This window comes from Neurospora hispaniola (assembly GCF_033458365.1).
Source record: "Neurospora hispaniola strain FGSC 10403 chromosome Unknown B0T23scaffold_2, whole genome shotgun sequence".
Classification (NCBI taxonomy): domain Eukaryota; kingdom Fungi; phylum Ascomycota; class Sordariomycetes; order Sordariales; family Sordariaceae; genus Neurospora; species Neurospora hispaniola.
In genome coordinates, this window is record NW_026944407.1 from 2,453,742 (window position 1) to 2,465,705 (window position 11,964).

Consider the following 11,964-nt stretch of genomic DNA (forward strand, 5'->3'; position numbering starts at 1 on the left):
AGCCTGACGGGGGCTGCGCTGCCCCTCTGTGCGATATCGCGTCGCGAAAATTCACAGCGCCTTGGAGGTTTGCGATTCCTGTCGAGCATTTACTGTATCCAACCCCAACATGAGGCGTCAAACATGTCGAAGAACTGGTCTTCCACGCTGAGACTGCCAAAGTCCACTCTTCCGTAAGAACATGAACCGTCTCTCCAGACATCTGTGCGGATACTGACATCAGACGAGACAGTCCGCGCCCTCTCCCCACCCACCACAAAGAATACATCAAGAAATGCGCCGATGACTTCTACAAGTGGCAGGCCGCCAACCGCCCTGCTGACGATACCTTCCTCCTCCACGATGGCCCTCCCTACGCCAACGGCAGCCTTCACGCCGGTCATGCCCTGAACAAGATCCTCAAGGACATCATCATCCGTACTAAGGTCCAGCAAGGTGCGCGAACGATGCCAGGCGGCTGATTCTCCGAGCGCTCCGAACCTTTGACTGATCAGCTGTGTTACGTCAGGCCAGCGTGTCACCTACATTCCAGGATGGGACTGTCATGGACTTCCGATCGAGCTCAAGGCCGTCAGCACCGAAGAAGGTAGGACCATGACACCCCATGCCATCCGCCAGGCAGCGCGCAGTCTGGCTGCCAAGACAGTTTTGGAGCAGATGGATAGCTTCCGGACATATGCCGTCATGAGTGACTGGGAGAACCGCTGGACAACCATGGACATGGCCTTCGAGATCAACCAGCTGCGTCTCTTCCAGAAAATGGTCAGTCGCGGCCTGATCTACCGCAAGTTCAAGCCTGTGTACTGGTCACCGTCTTCCGGAACTGCCCTGGCGGAAGCCGAGTTGGAGTACAACGAGGCGCATATCTCCAAATCTGCATACGTCAGATTTCCCATCACCAAGGATTCCGCTCGCATCCCTGGCCTGGAAGGCTTTACCGGCAATCTTTATGCCGTTATCTGGACGACCACTCCCTGGACCCTCCCCGCCAACAGAGCCATCGCCGTACACGATGATCTGCTCTACCATGCGGTCCGCGTGGGTGATGACGCCTATCTTGTTGCTGAGGGCGGTCTCGAGCGCGTCGCCAAGGTCTTGATGGGAGAGGAGGGGACTCCCGAGATTCTAGCCACTGTGCCCGGTAGCCAGCTCACCCAGCTGCAGTACGTCAATCCTCTCCAGGGTAAATCTGCTGCTCCTCAGCCATTCATCCACGGCCCCTTCGTCACGCCAGATTCGGGAAGCGGTCTCGTTCACTGCGCCCCAGGCCACGGTTTCGATGACTACCTGCTCTGCAAAGACTTGGGAATTCTTGTTTCCGCACCTGTTGATAACGATGGTATCTTTACCGAGGAAGCCTACCCCGACGACCCAAGCCGGCTCAAGGGCATTCCTGTGCTTGAGGGCGGTTCTGCTGCCGTGCTTGAGCTTTTTAAGGACAATGTTCTGAACGTGCACACGTACAAGCACAAGTACCCTTACGACTGGCGGACCAAGAAGCCCATCATCATCAGGGCCACGGCGCAGTGGTTTGCTGATGTGGACAACATCAAAGAGTTGGCATTGAAGGCTTTGGAGGAGGTCAAATTCGTCCCCGAAAGCGGGAGAAGCAGACTCGAAGCCTTCGTCAAGGGACGGAGCGAGTGGTGCATCTCACGACAGCGTGCATGGGGTGTGCCTATCCCTGCACTTTACGATGCCAATGGCGATGCAGTAATGACTGAGAAGACCATCGAGCACATTATCTCCGTCATTCAGGAGAGAGGCACCGATGCCTGGTGGTCTGATGACCCTCATGATCCTGTCTGGATTCCCGCATCTCTTCGGGGCAAGGGCCCCTTCACCCGTGGTAGAGATACCATGGACGTCTGGTTTGACAGTGGTAGCAGCTGGACCCAGACGGATAGGCAAGCGGATGTCTATCTCGAAGGCTCTGACCAACATCGCGGCTGGTTTCAGTCGAGTTTGCTCACTCGAGTAGCAGCTATGGCGGTTCAAGGCCCGACAGCTGATGGTACGACCAATGCCGTTGGCCTGTCACCATTCAAGACACTCATCACTCATGGCTTCACGCTGGATAAAGCCGGCAAGAAGATGTCCAAGTCACTAGGCAACATCATTTCGGCGGACCAGGTCATGGATGGTTCCTTACTTCCTCCGCTGAAGGTCAAGAACAAGGACAGGGATCCGAATGCGCCTCCCCCGAAGGATGCTCTCGGCCCCGACGCCTTGCGCTTGTGGGTGGCGAGTAGTGATTACACCAGTGACATTGTCCTCGGCGAGCCTGTGCTGAAGACTATCCATCAGTCCTTAACCAAGTATCGCACCATCATCAAGATGCTGACGGGCTCGATGGAACAGTCAGCCAGAGCAGCTCCACTTACTGCCTTGGACCACATTGCTCTTGTCCAGCTGAAGGATGCTATGGCGGAGATTGAGAGACACTACCAAAACTACGAGTTCAACAAGGCTTTCAGCAGTCTCAACAGATGGATCGCCAACGATCTGTCTGCCTTTTACCTCGAAGCCCTGAAGGACAGGCTGTACTGCGCCGATGGCGGTGGTGTCCTAGAGCCTATCTTTATGGGCTTCCTCAGAATGCTGGCGCCTATCACACCTGTCCTGGTCGAGGAGGCTTGGGAGCATCGACCTGCTTGGATGAAGGAAGACCCATCCATTCTTCATCCTCTTCATCAGCTCTATAACTCGCCCTTGATTGATTCCAGCCGTCTGAGCTACGATGAAGGCGTGCTTCGTAAGGACATCCCGGTCCTGATGGAAACTCACGCCGCCATCAAAGCCGCGTCCGAGCTGGCACGCAGGGGCAAGGTTCTTGGCTCGTCCCTTGGTTGCTCTGTTGTTATCAAGGCTCCCAAGGACAGCAAGGCACTCTCTGTCCTGCACAAGTACAAGGACGAGCTAGATGCCATGTTTGTCGTATCCTCTGTAGACCTCGGCGGTGCCATAGAGGGAGAGCCTTCCTGGAAGTACGTCCAGGACTTCGAGATGGATGGTCAGGGCTGCCAGGCGTGGGTTCTGCCTCCCAAAGACCATAAATGCCCCAGGTGCTGGCGATTCGTTGCTCCTGCTGAGGACTCCTTGTGCGTCCGGTGCGAGGATGTTGTTGGCGAGGGTGTACAATGAAAGAAATTAAAAAGTTTCGACCATAAACAGATAAGATAGACTAGAGTAGACGAGCCCGTACACAAAATGGATACCCCTCCCCCCTTCATGACATCCTCTTCTTCACGTCTCCAGCGCGGGCAATCCTGTTCACATTGTTCAGCCCAGGGGAGCATTTGCATCCCAAGCTGCGTTGTAAGCGCGAAGTGAAAAGGAACCTCGACGGCCCAAAGTTGGGGTACAGCGGTGCGGAGCCCCACCCAGGCCGCTAAGATAAGCACTGGCGCCCGCTGCGGGGCGGAAATTTTTCATGGATCAGTTCTGGCGATTGGAAGGAAACTCCAAGAATTCTTTTGTTTTGCAAAGTCAAGCAGTTCATTCTGTCGCCCATCTCCAGATTTACCTGATTTCACCCACCACCACAAAGCTTTGTACAGCTCGTATTCTCTGTCAATTATCTAACTCAGCCCCGACACCACATCCTACGAAAGCAAATCTTCCAGCATGGATATCTTCAAAGTCCTCTCGCGAGGCATCAAAGCCCAGCCCAAGAAAAACCAGCCAGGCGCACCGCAGCTCCTTCCCTCCGCCGGAGCAAAAGTCAATCCCCAATTCTTTCACGACAATGTCGGCGGCGCCAACGCAAAAAGAGGCAAGAAGAGAAAGAGGAAGGGGGCTCAGGCCAACAACGCGACCGAGAGCGGAGACGAAGACGACGATGCCAGCGACGTCGATTACTTTGCGCCCAAGCCCACCCCCGAGGAGCTTGCCGCCAAGAAGGATGCCGAGTTGAAGGCGGACGAGCCCAAGAAGCAAAAGCCCAAGCTTTTGGAAGAAAACGAATGCCGACAGATACTCAAGTCCCATCGGTTAAAGTTCACAGTCCTAGCCGGTCGCGTGCCACAAGACGAGGAGGCTACGGAGGAGAAGCCGCCCAAGAAGCAGAAGAAGCAGAAGGAGGACAGGAAGAAGCAGGAAGAGGAGGAAAAGAAGAAAAAGAAGAAAGACGAAGACAAAAAGCAAATCTACCCGCAGCCGCTCAACTCGTTTGGCGAGCTCAAGTACACTTACGGCATTCACCCCGTGTTGGCGGACAACATCACGCGGCAGGGATTCCGGGTGCCGACTGAGGTGCAGATGGGCAGCTTGCCACTGCAGCTGCGACCAGAGATGGCGTTGGAGAAGGCCACAGATGTGGAAGACGTCAAAGTTGAAAAGGGAATCGACTTCCTCGGTGTTGCGCCGACAGGCAGTGGCAAGACTATCAGCTTCTTGATTCCCGCTATCGATGCCATTATCAAAAGGAGGGCCGAGGATTACACCCCTGAAACAGACGAGCATGTTCTGCAGGCCATCGTGGTTGCGCCTACGAGAGAGCTGGCAAGTCAAATTGTCAATGAAGGAAGGAAGTTGGCTATCGGAACCGGCGTGCGCGTGGTTCTCATGAAGAGGACGCTGCGGTTGGTGGCAGAGTCAAATAAGCAGGAGGAGACGGAGCAGGAAGCCAAGGAAGAGGTTCAAGACAGTGACAGCGACAGCGAAGCAGAGAGCGAGCCTGAGGAGGTTATGAAAATCGAGGAAGAAGAAGAGGAAGAAGATGAAAGCGATTCTGACGCCGAGAAAAAAGCGGAGAGCAGGGCCAAGGGTGACCAGAAGTCCAAGAAGGAGAGGCCGATCACCAGGGTAGACATTCTTGTGACAACCCCCAAGATCCTCCTCAACTTCCTCTGCGGAGGCGAAAAGGAGAAGGGCAAGCCCAGGATCATCAAGAAGACGCTCCCCACCGTGCAATCCCTCATCCTTGACGAGGCCGATGTTCTCCTTGATCCCATCTTCCGCAAGCAAACCATGGGTATCTGGCGTGCCTGCACCCACCCCAACCTCGGCATGACGTGCTGGTCGGCCACCATGGCCTCCAACATCGAAGCTCTCCTCACCAAACACATCGACAAGCGCGCCAAGCGCACCCCCGAACAGACTCCCAAGCCCCTGATCCGCCTCGTCGTTGGTCTCAAAGACACCGCCGTGCCCAACATCACGCACAAGCTCATCTACACGGCCACAGAGCCCGGCAAGCTGCTCGCCCTGCGCCAGCTCCTCCACCCCGTGTCCTCGGCCGACTCGGGCCCGCCGCTGCGCCCGCCCTTCCTCGTCTTCACCCAGACTATCGAGCGTGCCCAGGCGCTCCACGACGAGCTCAAGTACGACATCCCGCTCGAGGCGGGCGGCTCGGCCCGCGTGGCAGTCCTGCACTCGTCGCTCCCGGACTCGGTCCGGTCCAAGATCATGGCCCGCTTCCGCAGCGGCGAGGTGTGGGTGCTGATCACTACGGACGTGCTGGCGCGCGGCGTCGACTTTGCTGGCGTCAACGGCGTCGTCAATTACGACGTGCCCGTGTCCGCCGCGGCGTACGTGCACCGTGCCGGACGCACGGGTCGCGCCGGTCGCGAGGGCGGTGTGGCCGTCACCTTTTACACCAAGGACGATATCCCCTTTGTCAAGTCGGTCGCCAACGTGATCGCCATGAGCGAGAAGCAGGCGGGCAAGGACATCGACGAGAAAGATGCCGTCAAGGCCGCCCAGGGTAGCGTGCAAAAGTGGCTGCTGGATGCGCTGCCCAAGGTGGCCAAGGAGGATAAGAGGAAGTTGAAGGTCAGGGGGGTGGAGAGCAGGCGGACAGGCGGAAAGGCGACGATCACGACTAAGAGCAGTTGGGAGAGGCGGAGGGAGAATAACAGGCGGGAGGCTATTGAGGCTAGCAAGAGGAGAAAGAGGGAGGCGCAGAAGGCGCAGAAGGAGGGCGGTGCTGCCCCCGAGAAGGAGGAAGAGGAGTGGACCGGCTTGGATTAAGAAGCTGGGCGTAGCCGTTGGGGCGTTCATGCAGATAATATTGTCATTGTGTTGACGGGCGGATTATTAAAAGGATAGATACCCCTACCGTGTATATGCTGGTACTTAGACAAAAAGAATGATTTTCTGTGGGTTTACATTTTGTCAACTTGTCCTAGGAATGAGTATCGCGTACCTTGATTCCGAGTGATACCAGCATGAGGGGAAAACAAACACAGACAGCGACGGAGTAGAAGAAACCCCTGATCCTTAAAAATATCATAACATGATATCACAGCATTGCCCATTCTCTCTCTCCAACTCGCATCTCTCAGGTCAAACTTCCCCCAAAGCCACTCACAAGCCCTGCGGCCTAAACTTCCACCTACTCGGCTCAAAGACAGCCTCAAATTCGACAGCCGAATACGTTCCAATAGCACAACTCAAATCATGAAACCCCTCCAAGCCCGTAACCGGCAAGTCCTGTTCCGCATCACCTTCCTCATGCAAATCCCACTGTTCTGTGATTCTCCCTTCCCTCGTGAAAAAGACATTCACATCCAGCTTTCCGCCGGTGTTAGTAAACGTCATACCGATACCGTACGTCTCCCCCCTTCTGAACGGCCTCGTAAAATCCTTGCCTCCCCACCGATCGTTGACGTACTTGTGCCCGTCATCGCCATGCACGGCCAGCGACCCGCGGTGCCAGCCTGGCATGCGGAAGGCCGGGTAGGGAAGGGCTGTGAAGCCTAGCGCTAGGGTGATTTCGTCGTCGTTGCCTCCTCCTCCTCCTCCACCGCCGCCCAGAAAGGGGTGGTTATTAGATGCTGCCGCCGAACGAGGAGGAGGGATTGATACCTCGTAGTAAATAGACTTTGTCCTCTGGGCGGCGGCCGAAGGGATCAAGGGCGAGTCATACTTGACACAATACAACGGCGGGTAACTGATAATGCATGCATCACCCGCCACCTTCTCCGTCTTTCCCTTCCACACGCCCTGGCTGACCCAGTCGAGCTTGCCGCGGAACTGCGGGGACGCCATGAGCCGGATGTTGTGCGTGCGAAGCGCGTCGAGCGCCACTGGGTCCAGATCCATCGGTGCCGTCAGCGGATTTTGGACGCACCAGGCTTCGCCCGCATTGGCTTCTTCTTCCGTGGCGTTGGTGGTATGCGAGCGGTCGTAGCCGGTGAAGAAGGCCGGAGGAGGGGGGAAGAGAGCCGTGTCCGGCACGAAGGATTCCCAGTCGTGTTGCTTGTTGGCGGCGGACTGGAACTGGGAAGGTGGAGGGCCGGGAGGAGGCTGGGTGTAGTCGTCGTTCACCGGCGGTCGGTGATGGGAGGGAGGAGGGCCAGGAGGAGGGGCGTAATCGTCATGGTGTTGACGTTGGGAGGGAGGAGGGCCAGGAGGAGGAGCAAAGTCATGGTTGCTTTGGTTCGGTCTGGTGTGGGTAGGGGGAGGACCAGGTGGCGGGGCAAAATCATCATTTGTAGAGGACTGGTTATGTCCACAGCTCGGAGGAGGACCGGACGGAGGAGCGTAGTCGGTGCTGGAGTGTTGCTGGCTATGCCCAAAGTTTGGAGGTGGTCCCGAAGGAGGGGCATAGTCATTCTGACTGCTGTCGCCATGAGCTGGCTGTTGCTGTTGCTGTTGCTGCTGCTGCTGCTGCCATTGAGGCTGCTGCTGATAGTGGGACTGCGCCGGTGAAGGCATGTTGACCTTTCCTGAAGCCTGTGGTGACTGTTGATGCTGTGCTGGTCGAGGACCGGGCGTATCGTCGGCCTTGTCTTTGCTCCCGAAACACATGGTAAAGTGCGTGATGGATGACTGGGCTAACTCCCGTCTCTTGTAAAGTAGTCGAGGTTGCCGATTGGGTGGGATGTCTTACACACCACTAAAATTTTGAGTACCTCTACGCAGCAGGTGCGGGCGAAGTGGAAGTGCTCCGATCTTTAACCCGTTCAGGGGAGTCCAGTTGGCTGCTCTTTTGTATTGAAGCGGGTGTTTGTAGTACGAATCTGGCCAGTTGGTCATTGTCTAATGTTGGTCCATTTCCGTCCGATCGGACTATCGGACGCTTTGGTAACAAGCACTCCTGCAACATAAGTATGCACGCATCCAAGTTATACCCGACTACATCATGGTGATACTTGCTTAAGTCAGTAGGTGCCAGTTAGAACCAGTCAAATTCCATTAGCATACTGAATTCCAAGTGACGATGAGAAACGAAGGAGAAGTCCCGTTACCTGGTACAGTAGGCCGCTGTACCCCGCAGGACATGCCCTGAACAGGGTGTCATGGTTCTCCACCCCCAAATAACCCACTAAGGCGCAGGGGCAGCGTTTAGTCTAAGCCCCCTGGCACCCCATGACGTCGTCGTTCGGGTACGGATCGGGGAAAGTGGAGGCCTCCGCCGGAAAATCGGGAAAAATCCACCGCAAAAGCCGGAGCACTACCGGCCGATGTCCGACTTGGAAAGTCCGAGATTTGGGGCCATGCGGACGTTAAACCGGGCGTCGCACTCCGCAAGCCCACGCGGTCGTTCACATAGTGTCATTTATGCTCGATGTATGCCTGGCACTCATGTTCCATCCTCAAGGACGGTTCTCGTCTGCTCTGCTAACTTACAGCCTGAGGCTCTCCTAAAAGCCATAAAATTTTACAAGGGGCGAGAAATCGGCAAATGCCCGAAAAACTCCCACAGAATCATACATAGAGCGAGATACATCACCTCTGCCACAGCCACTCCTATGCCAATCCCTCACCAAGACCCCCCCACACCTCCAGCCGCCGCCGCTGTTGCCGCCGGCACAAGCATAACACTAAACGTCGGTGCTCCGCTCCCCATGCCCTGGATATGCTGCAAATACGCCTCCATCTCCATGTCGTCGCTAACCGGTAACGGCAACTCTCCGCCTTTTCCATCCTTGACGATTCCCTCGATTGCCAGGCACACCACGCCCGGATAGTTGGCCACTGCGGTGCTGCGTAGTTCCTGGACGGAGCGGCCCGATAGGGTGGCGATCCAAATGCGCGAGACCACGCCTTGGAGAGGCGAGGATGCGTGAAGGCGGAAGTAGATGGCCATGGAGGACGAGGTGGAGGTTGACGAGGTAGTTGCCACTGGCTGTGAGACTTGGACTGGGACCGAGGCGGTTTGCTGGAAGTGCTGCTGTCGGGCTCTTGCTTGCCGCTGGATGGCTTCCTGCTGGATGCGTTGTTGCTGTTGCTGTTGCTGTTGCTGTCGCTGCTGCTGCTGCTGTTGTTGCTGTGTATACATGGTGAGGGGTGGCGGTTGGGTATGAGACTGGGTTAAGCCATGGTTCGAAGTGGCATAACTTTGCTGCATATGGTTACGGTTGGTTGTGTAATTCTGCGTAGCTTGGGAATGGGTTTGGGGCCGACTTTGAGTTTGAGCAAGATTCGGAGTGTGTGAAGAGGCCTGGGCAGTAATTGTATTGGCACCGACGTTGGCGCCAGCACTGCCCCTTCCACTGGCAACATGAGTGTTGGCAGAATAACTTCCAAACGAAGTGTCGGCTTCAATTGACTGTTGCAGCAGATAATCCGGATCCAAGTTGCCGTTGTCCGCATCTTGGGCATCCTGATCCGCTTCGCTCTCCTCCGAGCTTGACGATTCCAATGGCGCGAGCCGCACAGCTGTATGCGGCACCGTTGCCGTGGCCATTGCCGTTGCCGTTGATGGCCCCACCGTATTATTCTTCGGGGGTCGGCCACGGCCCCGTTTGGGTTGAGCGGCCTTCGCGGCCTTCTCAGCAGCCTTCTCGGCTCTCTTCGCAGCCGCCTCAAGTTGAGCGGGCGTCGGGACCGGCTTCGGTTTTGGAGGAGCACGCTTTCTAGGAACCTTGGGAGGCGGTGGATTCAAAGCATCCTTCTCCAACTTTGCTTGATCGCCTCTGTATCTTCTCATTCCGTCACGGGCCAGCAGCTCGATAGCCCTCTTCCTCTCTTTGGCGTTAGGCCAGTGCTCACAGCCTGGAGGAAAGAGTTCTTGCAATAGCTCCGTGGTGTCGAACCATTTCTGTACCATTTCATTCCACTTGTCGATACCTTCGACATGCTTGAACCCAAACTTCTCCTGACCCAGTAGCAGGTAAAGCGTTCCGCGAATGTATCTACCCTGCTCCGGATTCAGCCCGAGGAGGTTGCGGGCTTGTGCTAGTGTCATGTGTGACTGCATCGTCCTGATCCGCTTGGTCACGTCGCAGCAGATAACATCGATCGCGATCTTCTTCTGCTCCATGTTGGCTTGATCCCACATGATGGCGCGGAGATGCATGCTATCGCGGATCATCTGCTCCTTCATGGCTTCCCACTTCTCGGGCCCGGCAATTGTCTTCTTGATTACGTTGTTCTCCCTGCAAATCTTTTCAAAGTTCTCCCGCAGCGTCTTGTAGGCCGCAGCGTCGAGCTGCAGGATGACCTTGGCTTCGTCTAGGGTTGTCTCGGATGGAAAGCGAGGAGGCAGACCACTCGGGTCTGGAGGCAGGCCTGCCCACCCCTTGGTTCTCCGTCGTCGCTTCTTGAGAGCCCAACGTTCTGCCGACTCTTGCTCGAGCACTCGGCGCCTCTCTTCTCTGCGAGCACGTTGTTCGGGGGTCAGTTCGTCATCTGGGCCAAGTGGCAAACTTGCAGATGCTGATTTCTGGTGTTGCTGTTGCTGATGTTGGCGTTGGCCATGTGTGTTAGACGACCCTTGTCCATTGTCTTCGGCGGCGTTTTCCTCCTCCTCATCATCTTCTTCGTCCTCCTCGCTACTTACCTCTTCGCTGTCGTTGTCGCTATCATCAGCGGAATCACTGTCGCCGTCACTGCCATTGTTGTCGTCATCATCTGTTCCGTTAGCCGGTTGCCCAGGCGGCCTGATGATGCCTTTTCGTAAGTCTTGGATAGTCTTCAAGCGCAATTTCCAATTGTACTTTTGGCGGATCCTGTTGAGCGTGCGATCGTTTATGTCGTAGCCTTCCTCATTGAGGACGCGCACCATCTCGGTTGCTTTGAGGTTCTGTTCCCATAGTTCCTTGACTCTGGCAATCAACTCGGTGTTGCTGTAGGCTTTGTTGACCCTGATGGGCCAGCCCCATTCCCTGAACTTGTACCAATAGGTACGCCGGCTGGAAGTAAAGCGTCATGGTCAGTAAGCCAAGCAAGGTAAACTACGTGGGAAAGTTTGGTGTTGAGGAACAGGCTGTCCAAAGCTGCAGTTTTGCTGCGCGAGCTGTATACACCGCCCAAGACTCCCATTCGTTGTACTGTGTACGGCGAGGGAGATGGACGAAGAGTGTTGTTCACGTACCTGGGGGTAAATCCATGGTTTTCTGCCATGTATCGGGCAACTTGGGCAAAGCTTCGCCTTTCTTCAACGTAGAGACGATGGCATATGTCTTTATAGGGATCCCAGTCGTAAGTCATGGTGCGAAATTCCCCTTACAGTCGTGGTTGTGGACGCGGAGTTGGCGACGATTTGCTACGGCGGTTGAGGGTGCGACAATTGTGAAATTGAGTGCGCGGGTCGATCCACGCGAAGCCACGGGGCCAAGCGACGAAAGGTTCCATCTCTCGCTCCCCACCCCCACCAAAACTGATCCACCAAAACAAAGGCAGGCGGGACCGCTCGTAACGCTTCCTTAGCAACAATCCAATGATACAGCGAAGCGTGGAATTAAAAGAAGAACTACTTCTATGGTAACAGGGCATTCGATTGCAGTTGAACTTGTGTGTTCAGGCCTTGATTCCGTTGTTTTATCTTGTTATGAATATGGTAGTGGTTTTGGTGGATCAGCATTTGAACGGGGGGGCGAGCATGATCTTTGCAGGGGAGCGCCGCGTTCTGCTGCAGCTGCAGTGAGGCCGGCACCGACTGAACGACAGACTGAACTGTTGCCGTACGCTACCGTATTAGTGTCAAGGTAACACTTCTAGCTGCGCACTGTTAGGTAATAAGTACGGCCGGGTTGCCCCTTTCAACGTTCTCGCTTCGGGCATCAAAGATAA

General features: G+C 55.8%; 4 protein-coding genes across 4 annotated transcripts; 2 read left to right on the top strand and 2 right to left on the bottom strand.

The window, feature by feature from the left end:
- The first annotated feature begins 34 nt into the window (after nucleotides 1–34).
- On the top strand, nucleotides 35–3,386 carry B0T23DRAFT_79867 (tRNA synthetases class I-domain-containing protein). Its single transcript, XM_062841812.1, has 3 exons — nucleotides 35–173; nucleotides 233–435; nucleotides 509–3,386. Exons 1-3 carry the CDS (start codon nucleotides 124–126, stop codon nucleotides 3,142–3,144), a joined length of 2,889 nt encoding a protein of 962 aa, XP_062695547.1. The 5' UTR covers nucleotides 35–123; the 3' UTR covers nucleotides 3,145–3,386.
- B0T23DRAFT_79899 (P-loop containing nucleoside triphosphate hydrolase protein) lies at nucleotides 3,297–6,141 on the top strand. The gene has a single exon (XM_062841813.1). The coding sequence runs from the start codon at nucleotides 3,628–3,630 to the stop codon at nucleotides 5,971–5,973; it is 2,346 nt and encodes a 781-aa protein (XP_062695548.1). The 5' UTR covers nucleotides 3,297–3,627; the 3' UTR covers nucleotides 5,974–6,141.
- Nucleotides 6,101–8,232, bottom strand: B0T23DRAFT_373950 (uncharacterized protein). The gene has a single exon (XM_062836824.1). The coding sequence runs from the start codon at nucleotides 7,753–7,755 to the stop codon at nucleotides 6,310–6,312; it is 1,446 nt and encodes a 481-aa protein (XP_062695549.1). The 5' UTR covers nucleotides 7,756–8,232; the 3' UTR covers nucleotides 6,101–6,309.
- A 211-nt stretch (nucleotides 8,233–8,443) lies between these two features.
- On the bottom strand, nucleotides 8,444–11,735 carry B0T23DRAFT_373952 (uncharacterized protein). Its single transcript, XM_062836825.1, has 2 exons — nucleotides 11,267–11,735; nucleotides 8,444–11,084 (listed from the first exon to the last, which is right to left on the bottom strand). Exons 1-2 carry the CDS (start codon nucleotides 11,380–11,382, stop codon nucleotides 8,711–8,713), a joined length of 2,490 nt encoding a protein of 829 aa, XP_062695550.1. The 5' UTR covers nucleotides 11,383–11,735; the 3' UTR covers nucleotides 8,444–8,710.
- Nucleotides 11,736–11,964: the final 229 nt, after the last annotated feature.

Bases quoted from the DNA above. Each gene is read 5' to 3' on its own strand.
- B0T23DRAFT_373952 (XM_062836825.1), bottom strand. From the start codon at position 11,382: ATGACTTACGACTGGGATCCCTATAAAGACATATGCCATCGTCTCTAC. The intron at 11,085-11,266 runs GTACGTGAACAA...CTTTACTTCCAG, and splicing joins AACCATGGATTTACCCCCAG to CCGGCGTACCTATTGGTACA.
- B0T23DRAFT_373950 (XM_062836824.1), bottom strand. From the start codon at position 7,755: ATGTGTTTCGGGAGCAAAGACAAGGCCGACGATACGCCCGGTCCTCGA.
- B0T23DRAFT_79867 (XM_062841812.1), top strand. From the start codon at position 124: ATGTCGAAGAACTGGTCTTCCACGCTGAGACTGCCAAAGTCCACTCTT. The intron at 174-232 runs GTAAGAACATGA...CAGACGAGACAG, and splicing joins CTGCCAAAGTCCACTCTTCC to TCCGCGCCCTCTCCCCACCC. The intron at 436-508 runs GTGCGCGAACGA...GTGTTACGTCAG, and splicing joins CCGTACTAAGGTCCAGCAAG to GCCAGCGTGTCACCTACATT.
- B0T23DRAFT_79899 (XM_062841813.1), top strand. From the start codon at position 3,628: ATGGATATCTTCAAAGTCCTCTCGCGAGGCATCAAAGCCCAGCCCAAG.